Source organism: Tachypleus tridentatus, chromosome 9, assembly GCF_004210375.1.
Source record: "Tachypleus tridentatus isolate NWPU-2018 chromosome 9, ASM421037v1, whole genome shotgun sequence".
NCBI lineage: Eukaryota > Metazoa > Arthropoda > Merostomata > Xiphosura > Limulidae > Tachypleus > Tachypleus tridentatus.
In genome coordinates this window covers 120,676,819-120,703,866 of record NC_134833.1, presented here as the reverse complement: position 1 = coordinate 120,703,866, position 27,048 = coordinate 120,676,819, and the positions used below count along the sequence as shown (strand labels likewise).

The 27,048-nt window shown below is 32.7% G+C and overlaps 1 protein-coding gene across 4 annotated transcripts in view; it reads right to left on the bottom strand.

Moving 5' to 3' along the window:
- The window catches only part of LOC143226206 (putative nuclear hormone receptor HR38), a 68,835-nt gene extending 42,668 nt beyond the window's left edge, over positions 1-26,167 (bottom strand). The window contains exon 1 of one of the 4 annotated variants that reach the window (XM_076456884.1): positions 26,003-26,167. In XM_076456884.1, the coding sequence (XP_076312999.1) occupies positions 26,003-26,015 (13 nt within the window). In that variant the 5' untranslated portion in view covers positions 26,016-26,167. Of the gene's footprint in view, positions 1-383; positions 778-26,002 lie in introns of those variants that run through there. The other 3 variants (XM_076456888.1, XM_076456883.1, XM_076456885.1) reach the window with 3 other exon arrangements.
- Between the last annotated feature and the right edge of the window lie 881 nt (positions 26,168-27,048).

The window sequence follows — 27,048 nt, the reverse complement described above, 5'->3', positions numbered from 1 at the left end:
GTAAAAAATACATCATACTAGAGAAATGTAAATCATTGGAAAACAAAACGATTATAATAACAGCAATATGTTAAATCATTCAGTTAAACCTAGTATCTGATCTGACGCTGATATGTTTTTACGTAGCCCTAAAAAAGCCTCTTAACTCTGTGTCATTTGTTTTAATTAAATATACTCATATACAAAAATCACATTGAAGAAACTGTAGGACGTATTCATCATTTGAAAGAATACTCGGTTTTCTTTATTTATAATATGTGGATGGAAAAGGTGATAAAAATTATTCGTACTAATCTAGAACAAATGTTTAACAGAGAATAAAAATATGGCAAAAGATAAGCGCAGAACATGTAAATAAAATCGGTTAAAAGTGTTGTACTCACCTTTTTTATTCATTCCTTCAAGGGTATCAAATCGTTTACCGCAGTGGTTCTTAACCTTTTTCAGTGTTTGTACCCCTTTCAAATCAGTAATCATTTATCGCACCCTCTGGAGAAATATAAAGCATACTCTTATGTAAAAATATAGATTTGCTTTAATTATTCATGGGCATCCTCGCACCCCTTGGGAATCATCTTCGCACCCCCTAGGGGTGCGGGCACCCCCGGTTAAGAACCCCTGGTTTACCGGTACTTTCGAAGATGACAGTTTTCTCTATCAAAGCTATAAGAACTTAATTACTTTAAACTTATTATAATGACCGAGTTCAGAAATCAATATTGTGGAGCATCAGCTGGCTGTGATGTGCTCACACACATTAGACAGCATAAAGTAGTCACATCGTTAGGGTTAGTTCTCACAACGTGTGATGTAATATTAGTAATAAGATTCTGGACAGAATAGTAGATGTGTAGTTATACAGTAAAACCACATATATTATGTACATGTATCAGATAAGAGGCGTGTGTAATACAATCATACACACACATATGTATCAGATGAGAGACGTGTGTAATAAAATTACACACTAGTATCAGATAAGAGGTTTGTGTAATAAAATCACACACACGTATCAGCTAAGATGTCTGCGTTATAAAATCACACATACGTATCAGATAAGAGACCAATGTAATAAAATCAAACACGTGTATCACGGAAGCGGCCTGTATATAAAATCACACATTGTTTCACATGACATGCTATTTCCATTTGGCTCTGTAAGGATGGTCCTCACGAGGGTGTCAGTTATAAGTTTACGAATTTAAAACGATCAGATATGGGGTTTGATTTCCTGCGATGGACGAGGCAGATAGACAAATGTGGCTTTGCACTATTAATAAGTAAACAGGCAAACCAAACAGTGAAGATGTGTATTTTATTGTCCACTAATACAAAGTTTTAAGTCATAACTCCTGTAAATTGAAATACATGTGGACCATATATCCAATCTCTGTGACAACGATCAGTCAGGATCCTTCCTTCAAACACATGGAGATTAGTATGCCAGTTCAAGGTGATCACACAACATTAAATTAACATTTCAGCATGTGTCATTTTCAACGATATTAGCAGATTGGCTACGTGTCCCACATATTAGGCATGCCATATATTAGGTTGTAGCTGAACATGGGATCATCTATTTTATTCGTCTTGATCCCTAGGAAAGGGTTCTCAGAATTATTCCAAGGGTCAAGGGTTATGCATCAAATAGTTCAATTCACCTAGAGCTTTACGTGTAGTCTCTTGTAGAACCTCAAATAGAACTTTGTAGTCCTATTTTATTGAAGTACTGTCTCTATTCCTTTTTCTAACATTGATACAATAATTTTCTGGAGTCGTGACCCTAGGATGATCTTACCATGGTCTTTGAGCAATATATTTATTATTTCAGAACTATCTGTATGAACTAAAGACCTTTTCTGTGGATATTTACTGATATTTACCTAACATTCCAATAGTTTCTCACCTTAAGGTTTAGAAACTTCTAAATGTTTTGTACTGGTCATTTTTACAATCTAATAGTCAAAGAGATTTTTTTCTGCAGGTGTCAAAAAATGTAGTAACAGACAGCATTTGTTACTTCCTATTATATATGCCTCAATTCACATACTTGAAATAGAGCTAGTTTTATGCTACGAATGTTTAAAGGTGAATCATGAATTGTAGACCTCGTGGGCCAAATTTGGCTACTTTATGTTTTCACATTGTAAAAGTGATTTCATTTTATATTTATTACTTTTGAGATTTTGAATATTTTGAAATTTTACAGTATTATTTTTGAAAATTTGTTTGTTTGTAAATAAGAACAAACCTACACAATATGATATATGTATTGTGTCAACCACGGATATCGAAACCTGTTTTTTATGCCAGAAGTTCGCATACTTACCATTGGAGGGCTGGTTGTTTGTAAAAGAAAAAAAATCCACAAAAAAAAGACAACAAAACGTAAAACACCAGATTTTTCTAGATCATTTGTCATAACGCCAAATACACAGTTTAGAATAGGCAAACACTGTTCAAGTTAATATAAAATAACTTATTATGAAAACAACGTCAGTATTATGTCTGTTTAGTTCGTCATCTTAGTCTGACGAAGAATAGTTACTCGAAACGTTGTTTTAATTATGAAAATTGATTAATTTTTCCGAAGTTGTCTCTTTAAAAAAAGTTATTCTAAACCATGGTTTTGAACGTTCGAAGTGGCATTCAACACAAAACCATTGTCACACATGACACATCAAAATATGTAAGCAATACAAGTTGATGAGGGGTTCGAATGTGACGGTGAATGTTGACAACACCATTAGGAGGCAAAACTATATAATACTGTGAATGTAACATGTAAATTTGAGCTATTTCTTATACATGGCTCTGTTTATTGTTGTTACATGCGTCAAATGAATGGGATCATTACCTGTATACAAATGTGATTACTTCCTTGGATCTGTTACATCAAATGCTATACCATAATTGTCTTATATTTAAAATTCAAATCAGCGAAGGAAAGTTATTTTACTGAATACAGATTTGTTTATAGAAGATAAGCAAGACGAACGCAGTAATAACGTGGTGATTAGGAGTCACACTTCTATAACCCTAAAGGTATCCATAGATAAAGTGAAATTCATTTCAGGTACTAAAAGAAATGATAAAAGTCAAAAAAAAGTAATATACATTAAAATACTTTTACTTATCTAAACTTATTTATATTATAATCACTCTTCTTTGTACCAATTTTACCTCATTGCAGTTAAAAAGGTTTTTTGACAATTCACTCCCATATTTTAACCTCTTCTTAGCTTGTATTATTTGATAGTTTGTATATTTTGATAGTCTGTATTATTTGATAATTTGTATATTTCACATAATTAATTTTTGTTCCAGAAATATTGCAAGTAAAAAGTCAGTATACTTAAGTAACAACGTAACGGACACGACCTATTTTAAAAATGGCCAAAAACGCTAAAGTGACTTTTATAATATTCTTAATTGCACGTGCAGAAATATTTGTATACAACATATATTTCTCTAAACAGAACCTATATATTCGCATTATGTTTCTGTTGACCCCAATAACCTAAAATTGGTGTAAAGTTTTTTTTCTTTTCCTGACGTATTTCAGTGGGTTATAACTTACATTCTACCGTAAACCGACCATTGGTCACTGATACTGCTAGTCAACTTTTAGATATTAGTGGATGTGCTAATAATCATTAAAAGCTAAGGCTACTAATCATTACAACGGATTAAAACCCTAACCGAGTACTGTAGAAATGGTAGCAATGTTCAATAGCAAGTGTTAAACAGAGTCGATATTAAAGATGTTTTTCAGAACTGAGCAACTGGTCAGTTTTGATCTTGAAACATGTATTATAAAATAATAAAGATGAAATGAAACTAAAAGTGGACAGTAACATGTTTTTCTGACTCGTACTCTTTGTATCGCGTTCTGTGATTGTTTTTGAAAAATCTGAAAAACAATATTTTTTTTGGAAATATCCATCTACAACTGAAAGAAAATATTATAAAAGTATTTCTAAAATATTATGTATCTTCCAGTCAAAATTTTAACATATATTGTTGTCAGGACGATAAATATTAACACTTCCAAATTGAGCATAAGATTATTTATAACTGCACGTCAAACTGTTAAAATTAAACGATAAACTGCGGAATAATAAAATACGTGGTGTTAACTTAATCCACTGACAAGTATCTCTGTTTTATTGAAAGTGTTTTCTAGTATGATCTAGTAATATCCAATAGGGAATATTTAGGTTTTGTAGTATATGACAGTACTATCTAACAGGAAATATCTAGGTTTTCTAGTGTAGAATAATAATATCTAACAGGAAATACCTAGGTTTTCTAGTATATGACAGTAATATCTAATAGGAAATATGTTGGTTTTCTAGTATAGAACAGTAATATCTAACAGGAAATACCTAGGTTTTTTAGTATATGACAGTAATATCTAATAGGAAATATCTAGGTTTTCTAGTATGGGATAGTAATATGCAATAGAAAATATCTAGGTTTTCTAGTATGGGATAGTAATATGCAATAGAAAATAGCTAGGTTTTCTAGTGTATGACAGTAATATCTAATAGGAAATACTAGGTTTTCTAGTATAAAACAACAATATATAATAAGAAATATCTAGGTTTTCCAGTTTGAGCTAATTATGTCTAATAGGAAGTATATTGGGTTTTTAGTATGGACTAGTGATATCTAATAGAAATTATTTATATTTCTTAGTATGGGGTAGTAATATCTAAAGAAACTCTTAAGTTTTGTAGTAATACTTAATAGAAGATATTCAGGTTCTTTAGTATGAGATAGTCATATATAATAGGAATCATTTAGGCTTTTTATTACAGTACTGAAGTGCTATTAGGAATTAAGTAGGCTTTGATAGTGATATGTTTAGTAAGTAGGTTTTACATTATATTTATATGTCAATGACCATTTAGGTTTCGTAGTATAGGTTAGCGAGGCCTATTAGTAACTATGAAATAGTTATGATAGGGGTTATCAGTGTTCAACAGGAACTATTTAAGTTTTATGGTATATTCATATGCTAAGGACTATATAGGTTTCGTAGTACAGGCTAGCGAAGCCTATTAGTAACTATCAAATATTTGTGATAGGGCTCATTAGTATCCAACAGGGACTATTTAAGTTTTATGGTATAGGTTAACGAGGCCTATTAGTGTCCAACAGTGACTATCTAGGTTTTTATGGTATATTCATATGCTACTGATTATCTAGGGTTTGTAGCATAGGTTAGTGAGGTCCATTAGTAACTATCAAATATTTGTGATGGGGTTATTTGTGTCAAACAGGGTCTATCTAGGTTTTGTAATATCAGCTAATGATGTTTAATAGTAACTATGTAAGTTTTACAGTATGGGATAATAGAAAGTTACAATACAATCTACTAGTAAGTATCTACAAATTTTGTATGATAGTAATATATAATAACAAATATGAAGGTTTTGTAGCAGAAAATAAGAATAACCACATGTAATTATCTCGGTTTTGTTGAAGGAAATAGTAATACCTGTTAGTAATTATCAAGGATTTGTTGTGTGGGATAGTAGCATCTACTAGTATCAATCACATTGATTTAGCAGGAATGAATAATATCCAACAAGGAATATCTAGGATTTGTGTTATTAGATAGTAACAAAGGTCAAATGTTTTTATCATGTGACTAGTAATCTATCAATAGCTACCTAGTTTCAGTATCATAGGATGCTAACGTAAACCAGTAGATATTAAATATTTCAAGTATTGGTTACTTTTGTCTAAAAAAAAAAAAGATTATCCAGGTTTTGTAGTATCTACTAGTTACTATTTAAGTTTTGTAGTATATGATATTAATATTCTATTAACCATCTAGGTTTTGTAGCGTGGTATAATGATATACCAGCAACTATTCAAGTTTTGGAATATGAGTCAGTGATACATTAGGAAATATCTAGGTTTTGCAGTATACGATACTATTATTAATGTTAGTGACTGTCAAGGTTTTAATATGAATTAGTTACGTCTAACTGGTGCTATTAAGCTTTAGTAGAATGGAATAGCAAAATTTATTATTGTAGGGGATATGATGCTCATAAGTAAGCAACAATATAGGTTTTGTAGTAGATAATAATAATAATATGCGTACTAATATTGTTCAAAGTTTTGTGTTATTGGTTAATTATGTCTAAGGGAAATACCAGGTTTTGTAGTATGGGTAAGAAAAATATATAAATAGCTGTATATGTTTTGTAATAGGCAATAATAATAACTGGTACTCGAAAGACAGTATTATCTTCTAATAACTATCAAGGTTTTATAGCATGGGTTAATAATGTCTATTAGAAACTACCTATGTTTTATAGTATAGGACAGTGACATATTAGTAAAACACTAGGTTTTGTAGCATGTGTTAGTAATGTGTAATAGGTTTTGTAGTATATAATACTAGTATGTTAGTAACTATACAGATTTGTTTTATTGGATAACGATATATAAGTTATAATACAGGTCTGTAGTGTATAATAGTTTATGTTCAAGCACATATAATGTTAGTGAATATTTGAGACTTCTGATATCGGTTAGTAATGTCTAATAAGAACCATCCAGCTTTTAAAGCATGGAAAAATAACATATTTTAGTGATTAGAAAATGTTTGTAGTATGGATTGATAATGTATACAAGGAAATATAAAGTTTTTGCGGTAATTAATAGCAATAAGTTAGTGACTATCTAGGTTTGTGGTATTAGATGTGAACACAGTAGCAAATTTCTAGGTTTAGTAGGATGGGTTCTTAATGATGATTAGAAACTATAAATGTCTTGTCTAATAAAGATTATCTAGGTTTTATTATAAATAATATTACTATGTTTCTAACTATCTAAGTTTTGTAATACTGGATAACACTATCTTAGGACTATCTAACTTTTTAGTATACGATAGTAATGTATAACTATGTAAGTTTTGTAGTAATGGCTAGTAAAATGTTAGTAGCTGATCTAGGGTTTGTAGTATTGGATATTGAATATATGTTTTTACCTAGCTAGATCTTATCATATAGGTTAGTGACATATGCCTAGGGTTTATAGTAGGGGATAATACCTACTAGTAACCATCTACGTTTTGTAAAATGGAATAACCACGTGTAGCATCTGGTAGCACTAACAACAATTGTAATTCAAACTTTAAAGTTTTTACCACATGTACCATCGTAGTTTTGGGTTTAACATGTGTTTCTGACATCTTCTACATTAGAAGAAGGTTTAACACGTGTTTCTGACATCTTCTACATTAGATGAAGGTTTAACACGTGTTCCTAACATCTCCTACATTAGAAGAAGGTTTAATACGTGTTTCTGACATCTTCTACATTAGAAGAAAGTTTAACACGTGTTCCTAACATATCCTACATTAGAAGAAGGTTTAACACGTGTTTCTGACATCTTCTACATTAGAAGAAAGTTTAACACGTGTTCCTAACATCTCCTACATTAGAAGAAGGTTTAACACGTGTTTCTGACATCTCCTACATTAGAAGAAGGTTTAACACGTGTTCCTAACATCTCCTACATTAGAAGAAGGTTTAACACATGTTTCTGATTTCTACTTCATAAGAAGAAGGTTTAACACGTGTTCCGAACATCTCCTACATTAGAAAAATGTTTAACGCGTGTTAGTACCATTAATGAAACCATGTAAGTCAAGGTTTTAACATGAAGAACTGTAGCTCTGGGTGTATAGACCTGAGTTTCTAACCAACTAATGAAGGTGAAGGTTCAACACTGTTTAATAACATCTATTTTTGAAGGACAAAGTTCAACATATGTTAATACTATCAATCACTGTAGGTGAAGGTTTGACACGTAATTATGAAAGCTAACACCATAGGGCAAGTTTTAATATGAGTTAATAACATCTATTATTGTGAGACAAAATTATTATGTGTCAGTAACGTTAAAATTGTTGGTAAAGATTTAACATATCCTAGTAACATTTAAAATTGTAGGTTATGTGTCAGTGCCATCAACTACTATAAATAAAGATTTAACATTTTTAGTACATGAACCTCTGAAGGTTAAAGTTTGATATTTCCCGGTAAAAATAACGACTGTAACTACAGGTAAAGACGTAACATGCGTTAATACCATCAACTGCTGTAATGAATGTTTATGCTAAGGTTTGATATTTGTTAGTAACATTATGAGTTGTTACTGTAGCACAAGTTTTAACATGTTCTACCACCAAGATTGGTTTAAGTGAAAGATGAACTTTTGTATACAGAAATATATATAAATCAAGATTTGACATAGTAAAAAAACAACTACTGTAAGTAAAGGTTTAACTTTCTTATAACGTTAATTTCTATTGGTCAAGATTTAGTACTTGCTATTAACATCAAATACTGTAACTATGGTTAAATGTATAACATGTGCTGGATCCCATAGGTATTGTAATAAAAGATTTAATTTTTTTGTAACTTAACCCTCTGTAGTTCAATGTTATAAATTTGATACTACCGTCAACAACTGTAAATATAACTCAAAGTTTTACCTGTGTTAGTACCATTAATTACTGTAAGTGAAGGTTAAACGTTTTTATAGCAGAAATAATTTTAGATCCAAGTTTGTTTATTTGTTAGTAACATCAACTATTGTAACTGTAGTTCAAGGGATAACATATGTCAGTTCCCTCAACTTCTGTAATAAAAGATTTAAAGTTTTTGTAACTTAACCCAATGTGTTTGATATTTGGTAGTAAGATCGACTACTGAGTTAAGAGTTAACATGTGCTGTTATCATATCGTGCTGAAAGTGAAGATTTATCATTTTCATTCAGGTCAAGATTGGACATTTGCTGGTGATATCAACTTCTCTAACTGTAGAGCGTAGTATAACATGTTCTAGTACCATTAGCTGCTGAAAACGAGGGTTTAGCGTTTTTATGGCATGAAGTTTTATAGGTCGAGGTTTGATTAAGTGTTAGTGACATCAGCTACTGTAGTTCAAGGGTTAACATTTGATAGTTCCATCAACTTTTCTAAGAAAGATTAAAATGTTTATACCATAACCACCTCTAGATCAATATTTAATATGTGTTAGTACCATCAACTGCTTTAACTAAAAATATAATTTTTTTTAAACATAAACTACTGTAGGTCAAGGTTTGATATTTGCTAATATCATAAATTATTGTAACTGTCGGCTTAAGTTTAACATTTGCTAGTAGTATCAGCTGTTGTAAGAGAAGGATTAATTATTGTATAATATAAGTTTCTGAAGATCAAGGTCTGTTATTTGCAAGTAACATAAGTTACTGTAGCTATAAGCGAAGATTTACATGTACTAGTGCCATCAAATACTGTAAGTGAAGGTGTATAGATTTTATCTCCTAATTATTTGTAGGTCAAGTTTTGACATATGCCAGTCACATCAACTACTGTAATTGTAGGTCAAGGTCTTACAAATGCTAGTACCATCAACTGCTGTAAGTGAAGGTTAAACGTTTCTAAATTATAAACCTTTCTAAACAGAGGTATTTATTGGTAACAAACAACAACTACTGCTATTGTAGTTCGATGGTTACCATTTGCTAATTCCTTCATCTTTTGTAAGAAACGATAGAAAATGTTTATAACTTAACTCTTTATAGAATAATGTTCCATATTTGGTAGTAACATCAAGTACTGTAACTGTAGGTGAAGGTGTAACATATATTAGTGCTATCAACTGCTGTAGTAAAGGTTTAACGTTGATATAAAATACATCTCTATGGGTAAAGCTTTGATATATATATGTACTAGTAATATCAACTTCTGTAACTGTATATCAAAATGTAACGTAAGTTAGTACCATCAATTGCTGTAAGTGAAAATACAGGGTGTTCAGAAAGTCACTGTGCAGTTTTGAAAGCAGCGATAACAGCATTTATTCAGTCTATTTCAAGCCAGCAACTGATAGCAGTGTTTAGAAACAAAATAAGAAAGATCCATGGATGCCAACGGGGGACACTTTCAACATTGTTTATAATTGTCATTCATATTTACCTTCTGTATTCTATATTGAAACATGTATGTTAATAGATATATAAGTGCACAGTGACTTTCCGAACACCCTGTATAACAATTTTTTTATAACATAAACCTTTGTAGGCTAAGGTTAGATATTTAACATAACATAATGTTTAGGGATAACAAGAAATTTGCTGGTCCATCTTCGCTGTTTCATCTTCCAGGACAAACTAAAGCTAATAAATAATAAAATTAAAAAAAATAAAGTAATCTCTTATCACTCATGTATCTACCAAGTTTTATTTTAATCTCAATTAAATTATTGCCTCCACAACATCTGAAGACAACCCATTCCATTGGTCAACTACCCTATTTGAAACACAAAACTGTATTAGCTGAAGACGGCTTATACCTTACCAAAATCTGTATGTGTGCCCATAGTTCTATAATTCTCGCTGTTAAGTATGCAAAATGTTGATGAATTAACATTATCAATTGCTTTTACAATATTAAAACTTCAATCAGATCTCTTCTAACTCTTTTCTTTCTAAGATAAGTCACTTTTATGGATTTTAATCACTCCTGATATGACAACGCTTTCATCCGACGTACCACTTTCCAACAGTGTAATGCCTATCTTAAAATAAAGAACCTAAAACTGAACACAGTACACCCAATGTGGCCTAACCAATAACTTATACAATGAAATTATAGCTTCTTCAGACTTCTATTTAATATTTCTGTAGACACAATCCAGAATCCTCTGTCCAACGTCTAGCAACATCAAACTGCTTGGATGACATAAGAGAATGATTAACGATAACACCAAGATACTTTTATTTTATAACACTAATAAGGTCATTCTCATCCAGATTATACTTATAATTCAAATGCAATATCTTGATTTTATCATAATTGAAATCCATCTGCCATTTGTTTGCATGACTCACTAAATCATCTAAATCTTTTTGTAAAGCAGCAGCATTCTCTTCACAGTTAGCAACATCCAATACCTTAACATCATCAGCAAACTTAAGTAATAATAAGGCCATTTGCAACATTAATCCAGCTTGACTGAGCTCCATTCATAACAAACCTATGCTTTCTTCCATCAATCCACTCATCTATCCAATGTGCTAACTTATTCTCCAATCTATAAAATAAGTTTCTTTAGAAGCCTTTTATCTGGCATTTTGTCAAGTACTTTCTGAAAATCCAGATACACCAAATATACACTCTTACCCTCATCTGCATATGTAGTAACATTTTCAAAACATATCAAAAGATTTGTAAGGCAAGATGTTTCCTTTGTGAAATCATGTTGACTATAGAATAAATTTCTAAACTTTGTTAAATAACTTTGCAAAGTATTTTTTTATCAGACTTTCTAAAACTTATCCCACAACTTTTATAAGACTAATAGGCCTATACTTACTGGGACAAGTTATATTACCTTTCTTGAAGATAGAAGTTACACTATCTAACTTTCATGCTGCTGTAACTTGTGGTAAGTGGTTAACATATCCAATTCTTGACCTCCTTTAAAATACTCGGGGGAAATATTATCTGATCGAGAAGACTTATTGTTCTTTAATTTTACCAATTTTAATTTAACAAGCTCAGAATTTATGTAGCTGTTTGATCAACTTTGGTTTCATCTATCAGTTGTTCAAGATGAGAAATACTGCTTTAATCTTTATTAGTACAAATTGAAAAACAAACAAACCAGAATTTAACAACCTAGTCATTTCATAATAATCACATACGAGTCTTCCTTTGTCATTCCTTAAGTACCCTATCCCCGTCCTAACATCTTAATATGTAGGCCAAGATATTACATGTCCTAGTACCATCAGGTGCTATAAACATTTTTACGACATAAAACCTTTCAGGTGAAAGTTTAATATTTGCTAGTACAATCAAATGTTGTAAGTGAAAGTTAAACCTTTTCATGACCTAAACCTACATAAGTAAAGATTTGATATTATCTATTTACATCAACTGCTGTAACTGTTGGTCAAAGTCTTTCATGTGTTGGTACCATTAGTTGCTATAAATGAAGGTTTAATATTTTTAAAACATAAAGTAGATCAATGTTTAACATGTGCTTATAACACTAACTACTGTAAGAGAAGGTTTAAATAAACCTATCTTTGTAAAAATTTAATGTTTGCTAGAAACATCAACTGCTGTAATGAAGATTAAACGCTTTTAAAACATAAACCTTTTTAGACAGAAATCTGATTACATATTGATTGACGTAATTACGTCAACTGCTCTTTTTGTAGTTAAATGGTTAACATTCGCTAGTACCCTCGACTTTTGTAAAAAAAGATTAAAAATATTTATAACTTAACCCTCTAAAGGTTAATGTTTGATATTTGGTAGTAACGTCAAATACTGTAACTGTAGATTAAGATGTAACATTCCCTAGTGCCATTAACTGTTGTAATAAAGGTTTAATGTTTTTTATAAAATACATCTTTGTAGGTCAGACTGTGATACATACTAGTATTATCAAGCACTTCAACTGTAGGTTAAGGTTTGACGTGTGTCACTACTGGTACAACTTCTATTACCTTCCTTAAAGATAGGAGTTAGATTAGCTAATTTACCACCTGTTAGTATTTGTCCAGTATTCAAGGACTTATAAAACTTGTGGCATGTTGCTCACATATCTAAATCTTGTGCTCCTTTGAAATGTTCAGGAAATATTATAAGGCGAGGAGCCTTATCGTTCTTCAAGCTTATTTTAACAAGTCAGAATTTATGCAATTTTCATCTTCAACTTTGATTTCATCTATCATTTTTTCAGAATAAGGAATACTGCTTAAGTCTTTATTAGTACAAAATGCAGAAAAACAGAGTATCTTACATTTATTATAATTACCATTCATCTGCCCATTGTTTACATAACTCACTGAATGATCTAAATTCTTTTGTAAAGCAGCATCATCCTCTTCACAGTGCCAGCAATACCCAAGACCTTAATATCATCAATAAAGTTGAGTAAAAATAAGCCATGAGCAGGCCTGACGAGAGAAGGGTCAGGAGGGCTCCAGTCTCGGGGCACGGGGTCAATCAGTGGGTCCGGGGAAATATGGCATAAAGAATAACGTATTCTTATTTTCATGATATACTGCGGGAAATCGCTTTACCTCAAGAAATACGTTTTTTATCAAAAAAATGTAAATTCTTAACAAATTTCCGCCCACCAGAAAAAAAAATTCTTCATATGTCCATGAATGTGTTATGAATTTATGAAGACTTCAAAAAGGGGCCCGGTGATATAATTGTCCCCGGGGCCCGATCTGCCTCTTGACGCCCCTGGCCATGAGGTACACCACTCGCAACATTAATCCAGTTTGACTGAGCTCCATTTATAACAAACCTATGCTTTCTTCCAACAAGTCACTCTTCTATCTAATACGCTAGCTTATTTATCCTCCACACGTATAAAATAAGTTTCTTTAGAAGCCTTTTATCTAACACGTTGTCTGATGCTTTCTGAAAATCCAGATACACCAAATCTACACTCTTACCCTCATCTACATATGCAGTAACATTTTCAAAACATATCGAAAGATTTGTAAGCAAGATGTTTCCTTAGTGAAACCATGTTGACCATCAAATAAAATTTTAAACTTTGTTAAATGACTTTGCGAGGTATCTTTTATTAGACTTTTCGAAACTTTCTCCACGACTGACGTAAGACTAATAGGCCTATACTTACGGGGAAAACTTTTATTACCTTCCTTGAAAACAGGAGTTACATTAGCTAATTTCCAATATGTTGGTATTTATCCACTATTCAAGGACTTACAAAATATGGTGGTAATTTGCTCATATATCTAATCCTATAGTTCCTTTGAAATCCTCGGGGAAATATTATCTGGTGAGAAGCCTTATCGTTCTTCAAACTCCCCAATTTTATTTTAACAAGTTAGAATTTGTACGGCTGTTTTGATCAAATTTGGTTTCATCTATCAATTTTTCAAGATAAGGAACACTGCTTAAGAAAAAACAAAATTTAATAACCTAGTAATTTCGTAATCGTCAGAGTCTTCCATTGTCATCCCTCAAGGGTCCTTATCCCCTTCCTAACATTTTTTATACTCCTAATGTACTTGTAAAAAATCCTTTGTGTTAGTTTATATATTTTCAGCCAAATGTTTTTATAGATCCTTTTGAATGCTCTAATTTTTTGATCTAATTTTTTGTTTGCTAACTTTATTGATCTTCTACAATACCAGTCAGTTTAAATTTCTTAAAATTGTGATGTTTTTCTTTAATTTTCTCTTATACCCTTTGTAAGCCAACCTGGTTTTTCACTTTTTTCTTTAAGGAATATATTTGTTTTGAATATTGAATTTTTAAAAAAATTCCCACATTTGCTCAGCGATCTCAAATAACTAAGCTGCTTGTGTCTCAACAAATAACTTTTGTAGGTCTATTGAAAATTTGCTTTTTTGAAATGTGGAATAAAAACAAATATTATTATTTTTGTTCATAAATCAAACATAACATTATTTTTAGTATGTTTCTCAACCAGTTGGTAAAAAAATCCATATTAAACAGTTTCCAGAAATCTTTCTTCATGGTTTGACTGTAGTATTTCCCAATCAATGTGACTGAGATTCAAATTACTAATAATTATGACTTCATCCACAGCTGAAATCTTAATTTATCTGAAAAGTGTTTCAATAATTTCATTGGTTTCATTTGGTGGTCTGTAACAAATTCCTACTAAGAGCTTTTCCCCTTAATATCCACTAACAGAAATCCAAATAAATTCAATTTCCTTGCTATTATCTTTAATATTCTAAACTTCAACAAGATGCAAATCACACTTTACATATAAAGCCGCTCGTCCCTCTCTCCTTACTACTCTGTCCCTATTAAATGTGGCCTGGCATGGCCAAGCGTGTTAAGGCGTGCGACTCGTAATCTGAGGGTCGCGGGTTCACATCCCCGTCGCGCCAAACATGCTCGGCCTTTCAGCCGTGGGGGCGTTATAATGAGACGGTCAATCCCACTATTCGTCGGTAAAAGAGTAGCCCAAGAGTTGGCAGTGGGTGGTGATGACTAGCTGCCTTCCGTCTAGTCTCACATTGCTAAATTAGGGATGGCTAGCACAGATAGCCCTCGAGTAGCTTTGTGCGAAGTTCAAAAACAAAAAACAAACAAACCCTATTAAATAACCTATAACCATGTATTTCAAAGAAATTTCTGTTAAAATCATCAACATTTAACCATGTTTCAGTTATTCTCATTATATAGAAAAGTTCGATATAATGTTCTACATTATTTTAGTTTATTTAGATTTAGTTCTACATCTAAATTTGCTTTCATTTAGTTTATCTTTGCCTTCACAACTATCTAGTTCTAGTTTCAAACTTCTTTCACAGGTTAGTTAATAGCTCTTGCAAATATGTCAGACCATTTTCTATCTAAGTGTAAACCATTCATTCCAAAACGTTTCCTCCTCCTACAGAACTGATTCATGAGTCCAACCAGCTAACGTGCTCGTCCTCACATATTAATTTCAGTCTATTATTTAGCCCTAGAGAGTTACTCAATACCTAATCCCCACAATTAACTTTTAACAGTATCCCTGATACAATTAATTTATGGCCTTTATTTTTGAATGTTTTTATCAACCATTTGTTCTTATTAATTAGTTCCTCTAACTTAATCTTCCATATATTGTTAATCCCTAGATGCACAACAAAGACTACATCGTTACCAATGCTCTTCGTTATATCTCATTTTATCTTCCACCTGTGTCCCAGGATAGCATTAGATATCTATTTTTCTCCCTCTTTACCCCATAGACTATTCTATCCACACTTCATGTCAAGGAATCACCTTACTCTTACCTTTATAAATTCATAATCCATTTCTTTCTCTATTCCTTTTGCTTTCCACTATGGTTCCTCGTTAACATAAGCCAAGGACCCAAATCTATTGCTCAATAAATAATGCACTTGCTTCTTTCTATCAAACGCTTCCATTCTCACATAATTAGAATAGTATTTACCCAGGAAGTCCGAATTGCATATCTTGTTTTCCATTCAGAACCATCTTAGTTGTTTTTTCCTTAGTTAAACGTTTTAATGCGATGCCACGCAATAGCTTAATGTCAGTGTCATCACGTGACCACTGACTTCAGCTGAATTGGATTTTAACTTTAGTTGTTTTTTTTGCAAAGTATTTCACACAAACAATACTTAACTCACATTTAATTTCTGAAACTAAACTAAACATTACACTAAATACAATTGTATAAACTAAACTAAACATTACATTAAATACAATTGTATAAACTAAACTAAACATTACACTAAATACAATTGTATAAACTAAACTAAACATTACACTAAATACAATTGTATAAACTAAACTAAACATTACACTAAATACAATTGTATAAACTAAACTAAACATTACACTAAATACAATTGTATAAACTAAACTAAACATTACACTAAATACAATTGTATAAACTAAACTAAACATTACACTAAATACAATTGTATAAACTAAACTAAACATTACACTAAATACAATTGTATAAACTAAACTAAACATTACACTAAATACAATTGTATAAACTAAACTAAACATTACACTAAATACAATTGTATAAACTAAACTAAACATTACACTAAATACAATTGTATAAACTAAACTAAACATTACACTAAATACAATTGTATAAATTAAACTAAACATTACACTAAATACAATTGTATAAACTAAACTAAACATTACATTAAATACAATTGTATAAACTAAACTAAACATTACACTAAATACAATTGTATAAACTAAACTAAACATTACACTAAATACAATTGTATAAACTAAACTAAACATTACACTAAATACAATTGTATAAACTAAACTAAACATTACACTAAATACAATTGTATAAACTAAACTAAACATTACACTAAATACAATTGTATAAATTAAACTAAACATTACACTAAATACAATTGTATAAACTAAACTAAACATTACACTAAATACAATTGTATAAACTAAACTAAACATTACACTAATACAATTGTATAAACTAAACTAAACATTACACTAAATACAATTGTATAAACTAAACTAAACATTACACTAAATACAATTGTATAAACTAAACTAAACATTACACTAAATACAATTGTATAAACTAAACTAAACATTACACTAAATACAATTGTATAAACTAAACTAAACATTACACTAAATACAATTGTATAAACTAAACTAAACATTACACTAAATACAATTGTATAAACTAAACTAAACATTACACTAAATACAATTGTATAAACTAAACTAAACATTACACTAAATACAGTTGTATTTCTGAATATACAGCTAAGTTTTTCTTCATTCCAGCTTTAGATTTACTTCACAATAATTTATTTTCGGTTTGTTTCGCTATAAACACTTTAACGCTTCTTTTTCTTTATTGTGGATTTTATTGTTCATTTTTGCTTCTCACTTTGCATATAGACGTTTCTGTATATCAGATAGGTTTGCCTTCATTAAAACTTTAAATTTAAGTTACTTTGCAATAATTTTATTTCGGTTCGATTCATAGTGTGCTATAATCTCATTGATCTATTTTTTGTTTTCTTAGTACGGGTTTTAATATTCGTTTTGCGAGTTGCTTTGTTTTAGTTTATAAAACCCTGTCATACTCTGAACAATCATAACTGTTTCGTACTTTGTACACTTTTATAACTATCATTACTATACTTTATTATTTACTTTTATCAAATAAAGTCATATACGTATAGTTTTATTGAATAAAGTTACATCTACGTGAGTTTCTTTGTCTGCCTGCGTAAATATGTTTTTCAAGTAGACCAGGATTTATCGACCTAACACTTACGCTTGTAAGAAAGCGTAGCTTAAAGCTGTACGTGAAAATGACATAATAAGGAAAATTGAAGCGAAGGGTATAAAAAACTAATATAAATACATTGTACTTCGCGGCTAGTTGCAGGCCCGACTCGTAATCTGAGGGTCGCGGGTTCGCATCCCCGTCGCGCCAAACATGCTTGCCCTTTTAGCCGTGGGGGCGTTATAATGTGATGGTCAATTTTACTATTCGTCGGTAAAAGAGTAGCCCAAGAGTTGGTAGTGGGTGGTGATGACTAGCTGCCTTCCGTCTAGTCTCACACTACTAAATTAGGGACGGCTAGCACAGATAGCCCTCGAGTAGCTTTGTGCGAAATTCAAAAACAAACAAACAATCGCGGTTAGTTAAATATTTTCCGAACTAGAAAGTAGATATTTGTAGGAAGTCAATAAGATATGAAATATAACACGGTTAGATAATTAATTTGGTTTCATTTCTAGTTATAATACTTTTTAGTTTATACGTTATAATACCAATTATACCAAACATGCAATTTAACTGTATAGTAACTCTTGTTTCACCTTGTTAATTACTAAAATATATTTTTTCACATTATTCCTTTGTGTTTACTCAAACGTTTTTTGTTTTCTTAAAAAAATATTAGCATTCAAGAGATTTGCCTTTTGTTTCTTTGAAAAAATAATATTCATGTGGGATGATTGAAAAGTGGCACACAAACACCTGTCACTTGTGTATTCCACTGTCTTTTATTTTGTTACTATAACTTTCCCAAGCCATATTTGTGTCCCACTGTCTTTTTTTCTTTTCTTACCATAACTTTTCAAAGTCATGTTTGTGTCTCACTGTCTGTTCTTTTATTAACATAACTTTTCTAAGTCACGTTTGTGTTTCACTGTCTGTTCTTTTATTAACATAACTTTTCTAAGTCCTGTTTGTGTTTCACTGTCTGTTCTTTTATTAACATAACTTTTCTAAGTCACGTTTGTGTTTCACTGTCTGTTCTTTTATTAACATAACTTTCCTTAGTCGTGTTTGTATTTCACTTATTGTCTTTTTTCCTTTGTTACCATAATAGATTGGGATATCATTAACCTTACAGAAATGTATGGAAGAGATCCTTTTGTCACATTGTGTCGTTATATCAAAGATTCACATTTTTAACAGCTTTCACATCTATCCATAACTGATGAAAATTAAGTTCATTAGCAATGTAATTTACACACAATTATATACTCTTAAAAACAAGAAACGCAAAAGGAATATTTTTGTTATTTTAAAGAGAAATATATGTAATAACGTTACAAGCTCAGAGTATGTAATGTTACACGTGTTAAGGCACTGATTGTCAGACCAAAATGACAATAAAAGTTGTGCACTTTGAAAACGGAGGAAAACATCGGATTTTTCGCCAAATCGCATGCGTGTCCAATAAATTTGTTTGAGAGATCTGCATGTTCTGCAAGTGCAACATGTGCAAAATCCCTATAAAAGTGACGGGTTATCGGTTTCCATAGCTCAGTGTTAAGTCACCGACACGCAATACAGTTACGCCAAGACTGACTGAAGCACAACGCAACAACGCCATTGGTCGCTTGAAAGCAGGCGAATCTCGATCAGATGTTGCCAGAGCTGTGAATGCTCACCAAAGCACCATCACAAGGCTAGGGAATCGTCACCAACAACATGGATCAACTCGTGACCGTCCACGATCTGGCAGACCTCGTGTGACCACGCCCGCACAAGATCGCTACATCCGGTTACGTCACCTTCGGGATAGGACCACCACTGCGACGTCTACTGCCTCAACCGTACCAGGTCTGCGTAGGATTTCCGATCAAACCGTACGCAACCGTTGACGAGTCTTAGGCCTCATGTGCAACCCATCATGGTAAACGTCAACGACATTTTTCAACATGACAACGCCCGTCCTCACACAGCCCGACTCACTACTGTCTTCTTGAGACACCACAACATCAACGTTCTTCCCTGGCCCTTCAGATCACCAGATTTAAACCCCATCGAACATCTTTGGGACGAGTTGGACCGACGTCTGAGACGGCGACAACCTCAACCGCAGACTCTACCTCAACTTGCAGCAGCTTTGCAGGCTGAATGGACAGCCATTCCACAGGATGTGATTCGTCATCGCTTCCATGGGCAGGAGATGCCAAGCAGTTATTGATGCTCACGAGGGGCATACTCGTTATTGACGTCGAGTGACGTTAAACTTCACCTAGTGAGCGTGGACTTCGCCTTTGCAGACTTTGGATGTTCAGCAGTGAATGTGCAAAGTTTCACACATGTCATACAGGACTACCCGGAATAAACTTGTTAACAATTTGTCTCATATTTTGCCTATTTGCGTTTCTTTTTTTGAAGAGTATATTACAGATAGACTCAAACTTAAGTTGGCAAGAAAACTGAGCTACCGAATCAGCTGAATTATTGAAAATTCTTTATTAAAATCAAAACAACTTTTATGAAGTTGAAATTTGCAGGTTCACGTAGTTTGTATTCCCTTGTTCATCTTTCAGTCATCTAATTTATATTTCTCATTTTAAATGTTTTATATACAAGATAACATATGTTTTTTATACGCACTGAAACTGCTTTAATTTATATTATATATATTCTGCATATTATCTAAGACTGTAACTCAGCTATCACTCTCTATACAGCAATTTCTAGCTCTCATTTACGTCATGTTAACAAATATTCAAGTATTTTAGGTTAAGTTTAAAATTTAAAAAAAATTTCCTCTTTCGTATATATATATATGCAACCACAGATATATAGAGCAAAGATACCTTTACAAGTGCATAAAACATGGAATTGTTTAAGTGATTTACTAGAGGGAAGACAGTATTTACTGCCAAATCTTGGACTAATCTTGCCCGACTAAATAGTGGAATTTCACAATCACTCTTACAGCACATTCATTGCCTGATAGTCCAGAGCGAGATTTTGTGGCAATGGGTTGCAAACCATAATTCCTTCAATTCTGAAAGCCAGGTATGCAGACAACAATACAGATATATACACATATCTTATGGTTAAGGGTTATCTCCTGTTTAAGAACGATGTTTATAAACGTTAATCGTCTTAGCAGCGTGCGATACAAAAATAAATACTATTTAATACTTGGGTGAAGAACCCAATTGCAATAGGTTGTGGTGTAAATTTAGTTTAGGTTTTTTTGCTTTCTGTTTTAAGTCTCACAAATCCGGCAGGTATTCACCGACGAAATAAACTACTATGTTGTAGCATTCTATCATTCAGCGATTAATTAGGTGTAACGTCAAAAAATGTATCTTCACCTTTGATAATGATAGAGATGTAGTTTCACGCGTAAGGCAATTGTATCTGCCTTTCAGCTAATTAAAGAAATCCGGTAAAACTGGAACATTATATTTACTCTTATGCTAATTATGGAAATGTAATAATACTGTAGCATTTTATCTACCTCTCAGCTCATAATGAAAATGTAATAATACTAATTTTAAAAGTACTCCTCAGCTATTATTATGGAAATTAATAATAATGTAGAATTATATTTGCTCGTTGACTAATTATGGAAATGAAATAATACTTTAGTATTATACATATGAGGGCCCATTAAGGCCAGGTGGTTAGGAGCGCTCGACTGGTAATCTAAGGGTCGCATGTTCGAGTCCCCGTCACACCAAACATGTTTCCTCTTTCAGCCGTGGGGGCATTAAAATGTTACGTCCAATCCCACTGTTTATTTGTAAAACAGTAGCCCAAGAGTTGGCGGTGGGTGGTGGTGACTAGCTGCCTTCCCTCTAGTTTTACACTGCTAAGCTAGCGACAACTAACGCAGATAGCCCGGCATGGCTAAGTGTGTTAAGGCGTGCGACTTGTAATCTGAGGGTCGCGGGTTCGCATCCCTGTCGCGTCAAACGTACTCGCCCTTTCAGCCGTGGGAGCGTTATAATGTGACGGTCAATCCCACTATTCATTGGTAAAAGAGTAGCCCAAGAGTTGGTGGTGGGTGGTGATGACTAGCTGCCTTCCTTCTAGTCTTACACTGCTAAATTAGGGACGGCTAGCGCAGGTAGCCCTCGAGTAGCTTTGCGCGAAGTTCAAAACAAACAAACAAACTAACGCAGATAGCCTTCGTGTAACTTTGCGCGAAATTCAAAAATCAAACAAAAGAAATAATTATACTTGTTTCTCAGCTAATTATGGAAATAACAATACAGCATTATATGTTCTTATTAACGGATATAATTACACATTATTATTATTACATTTCTCTAACAAACCCCACAAATATAAATATGTTGTTAACAAATCCGAGTATCTTGGAGGCCAATTTACATGTCAGAAACTACCCTGTTTGGAAACTGATCAGAAACTCCTTCATTTTACTCTTATTGTGGGACAAGTGGCTACATCTTGTCGAAATCACAATTCTTGTTTATGATATTTTCAGAAGGTGCGCCTCTTAACACCAAGTTCTCGACGGTATGTTCTTTGATCAGCAATGATAGAACGTCTGCTTATTTTTAAACAAAGCTTAGCAATAAGAGAACGCTGTCAGATTGTCGACCTATTCATCATTACAAATGGAACCTTTCGTCATCAATTGAAAGGCAAACAACAACAAAAATAAACAACATTTTTTATTAATACTTTGGGAAATCTAACTAAATAAAATCTACATTTCTTTTGGTAGAGCCTGTATACACGCTTCATAAAGGACGACTTTCTTACAGTTTTGTTTGCTCGTTGAACTATATTTTGTTGTATTTCAAAATATAATTCATAATATTTCTGTTGTGTGAAAATCTCTATGAAAATAGAATTAAACTGAGGGTGCTAGGAGTGGGCTAGTCAATGGTTTACAACAACACTTAAGCCAGCTTTACAATGGAACCAGTATTTGTTTTTGTTCGTTTGTTTTCAAGATCTAAGCTGAGCAATGAGTTATTTCTGCTGTGTTCAGTAAGTTTTGAAAAACAACAAAAAACTGTTGAAAAAAGTTCTTAAAATTATTGAGATAAAAACATAATTATACAAAAAAGTCCAAAGCTGGAGATGCGAAAATATATCAGTGAAACAGTCGTTTCTACGGATATATTATTACATATAGGGTTTCTAGTTTTCTATATCCGGCCCGGCATGACCAGGTGGTTAAGGCACTCGACTTGTAATTCGAGGGTCGCGGGTTTGAATTCCCGTCACACCACTAATGCTCGCTCTTTCAGCCGTCGGGGCTTTATAATGTGACAGTCAATCCCACTATTCGTTGGTAAAAGAGTAGCCCAAGAGTTTGCGGTGGGTGGTGGTAACTAGCTGCCTTCCCTCTAGTCTTATACTGCAAAATTAGAAACGGCTAGCTCAGATAGCCCTCGTGTAGCTGAAAGGGCGAGCATATTTGGTGCGACCGGGGTTCGATCCCCCAACGCTCGGATTAGGAGTCGAACGCCTTAACTCACTTGGCCATGCTAGGCCTGTTTTAATAACCATATGATATTTTCTTTATCATATTATGTCTACAGTTTTTATTTTTGTTTTTGAGATAATAAAATAACTGGTTTGAAAAAAACATGAATTTAACGATTCTCGGTGAAGTTATTGAAACGAATTCACGTCAACCCCACATCTTTAATTACGTAATTTGTAAATTATATTTTCGTTGTCTTTAAAAATTTTGAAATCTACAAGAAATGTTATACAAAGAAAAGATCGTTTTGGTTAAGAATATTCACACGGATATGAAAGTAAACTGTGTACAGTGACACTGACGTAAAAATATTCTATTCGTCTTCAACTGTGGAAACTTGATTATCCACATTTCACAGTGGTAAAGAGAACTATTTATAGAACAGGGAAGACAGGAATAGAAACACATCATAGGGTTTCCCTATCATTTAGTCGATAATAGAATAAATTTACTCTTTGACGTCAGCAGATCAAGGTACGTAGCAAGGTATGAATAAAGCAAAACGTCACAGTTATGACGTCAGTCTGTTTAAATTTGTAAGAGGAAGGCGATTCAGAAATAATACAAAGAAGCTGTACATGGTCAGTAAGGAACTTTTATACGTCGTATGTGTATGTGACGGAAGCTCTATTATCAATACCAGTGTACTTAATTATACATTAGGCCATGTTCAAAGTTGGTTTATACACTACCCTTTACGTCACAGACACTAAAATTTAAAGTTTCAGTGATGTTTCCCGAGTACAGAGTTAAGTTATCTTGTTACTTATACGAATACTTGCAAACATTAATTTTCTATGCCCATAATTTGTTTAAATGTGGTGTCGTGTTTGCATCTAGATGAATTATGTTTGAACTTACATCAATAAATAAAAATTTAAACGCACGCTTTGTTGTTCATGAAATAATCAATTGCACCCCGAACCTCCACAACTGCTGATGTTGACAGCAACGTGTTCCATAAGACAGTTGTTCTGTTGGTAGAAAAAAAAAGAAAACTGCTTTAATTAGAGTTTAGTCGGTCTTTAAAAATTCTTAAACTTGTGTCCTCCCGTCCTATTATTTTCAAAATAAAGCCTTCGTCCTACTGACCTCATATCCATGCAGAGAATCTTTCAGACTTCAATAATAATATTCCCAACTTTCGTCTTCTTATGAGAAATCATTTAAGGGGTCATAAACATGTCCCTATCTGACAACCCTTCCATCCTCGGAATAATCGTAATATTACTTTCCTGAGCCATGTGTAAAAAGTCAATATCTTTTTTAGATAGGGAGGTAAAAACTCTTCATAGTGTTTCAAGTGAAGCTTGACTAGTTACACATATAGAAGGATACTTACTTATTTTAGTTTGTAATAAACTCACCCTACGATTGAACTAGTTCTACAACTAGCGGTCATACTACTCAGTAGATTCCTATCCATATTGAACGTGTGATCTACTTTATGATAACCCAAATGCAATACCTCGTACTTACTATAAAGTTCATTTACCAAATATCTAACGCTTCAGTTAATCTGACGGCTTCTGTAATACCTCAGTATCCTTATTACAAATAGAAAAAGTTTAATATTACCCAAACACTAACTTTATACTTTACTAATTATGCCCTCATCAATATCATTGATTAAATAATAAACAAAATAAAAGCTCATATATTGACCTCTGAGAATATCCACTAGAAACAAAGGTACAGTTTGACTGGACTCCATTAATTAGAACGCTTTGCTTTATTTAATTCAATCTCAAAGTTCGTACTCCACAGGTTGCAAGAAAAAAAAAAAAAAAAACAGCTCTAAAACTTCAAGTTATGTACTCCACAGAAAAAACAAACAACAAACGGCTCTAACGTTCAATCTCAAAGTTTGTACTCCACAGACTGCAAGAAAAAAAAACAGCTCGAAAACTCAAAATAAAGTTACGTACTCCAAAGAGAGAGAGAGAAAAAAATAGGCTCTAATATGTAATCTGAAAGTTACGTACTACATAGAGGGCAAGAAGAAGAACCTACTGTTAATTCCAACCTTAAAATTACGTACATCTTAAAGCAAAAAGTAAAAAAATAATTACACTCTACCTGAAAAGTAATACACGTGCAAAAGTCCAATGATGGTTTGGGAATAATTAAAGAAAATGTTTGTAGTTAAATTGTTTGATTACGTACATCTTCTGGATAATCAGTGAGATGTATTTCAATAAAAGAATAACAAACTGATGTTTGTAGACAGCCAATGAAACCTTCTCTCTGGATCAACGTCAGCCTGGTTTATGTGAAACATTGAATTTCTTCACATGAGTACATCGCTGAGTTGCCGAAACTTCTAAATAAGATAAAACTCTCCTAAAATGGACATGAATACAATGCTTTGTTTAAGACGAGTCTGCCATGTTAGTATGGAATAATGAATTATTTTTAAGCTTTAAGCAATTTACAGTTGATAGGAGATCTATTTGTTTTTAGGTGAATCTGACAGAGTGAGCTATCAACAAGCACGTGGTGTTCCCACCTTGCACGTGGCTATGCTGTTGTCGTTATTATTCTTTTTAAAGTAATTATTTTAAGCGACAGGAATTAAAATAAGATACTGTGTTTTAAAATATTTTTATACAATTGAATTATCAAATATAGGTTTAGAACCTTAATAATAATAATACCTACCCGTCCTGAGCATCACTGTTCTGGACTCGATCCAGAGCGTATAAGATGCGACTTCACTGATGAATGACCAGTCAAATTATTAATGCATGCTGGATCCACTAGCTGCGATGGATGTTTTCTTCATTAGCTTTTCTGTTTTCTTCCCTTTTCCGAACACATTCTGAACATACCTTTCAAATAGTGAGTGTTTTATTCCGAACAACAAACGTGTTTGTGAACATAGAGCCAATATGTGACGTCATTTGTCTCTGACGTCAATAGTGTAGGCGCTGAGTTACCCAGCCAACCACATTAGACGAATATAGTGGTTGTGAAGTTGATTAACTTGCACGAAATAAAATAATAAATTTCACATTCTGTGACGTCGTTAAAGTAAATTCAATAAAACTCTCACCGACGTTCAGTTAGTGGGATCCTTATTGTCGATCTTCGACTTCAGTTCTATGGTTTGTGCAATCACTTGCCAACCTCTATACTCTGACTGTTTTGCAATAATTTCGGTGATCATTTTTATTTGCTCTGTCCTCCTTCTCCACCGGTTCCCGCTAGTACAGCAGTAAGTCTACGGATTTATAATGTTAAAATCAGGGGTTCGATTCCGCTGAGTGGGCTCAGTAAATAGCCCGATATGGCTTTTCTACAAAGAAAACACACACACAGTAGGGTGGATCGTGTAACATGTAGGGGATATATTTTGTACGCAATAATAGAGATCTTAAGTAGTGCATTCCACTACTTTCTGGTAGTGGTATTAAAGGACGCCAGTATAGCAGATGTTTAATACTAACGTAATAATTTATTACTCTCTAGCTTCCGTTACAATGGCATTTTTATTGTGAAATTATACAAGATCATGACGACAAACTCCTATCTTCATGACGTGAATGAAATGTAATAATAAGATTATTTAATGAGGATGGAGTACTGAAGAGAGCGAGAGGAGTGGATTTGTTTGTAAAACATGAGTTACTATTATTTTCCTATTATTTGTTGTAGGTCCTTGAATAGCAGGCAAATGATAAAGGATTGGAAGTTAACTAATGTCA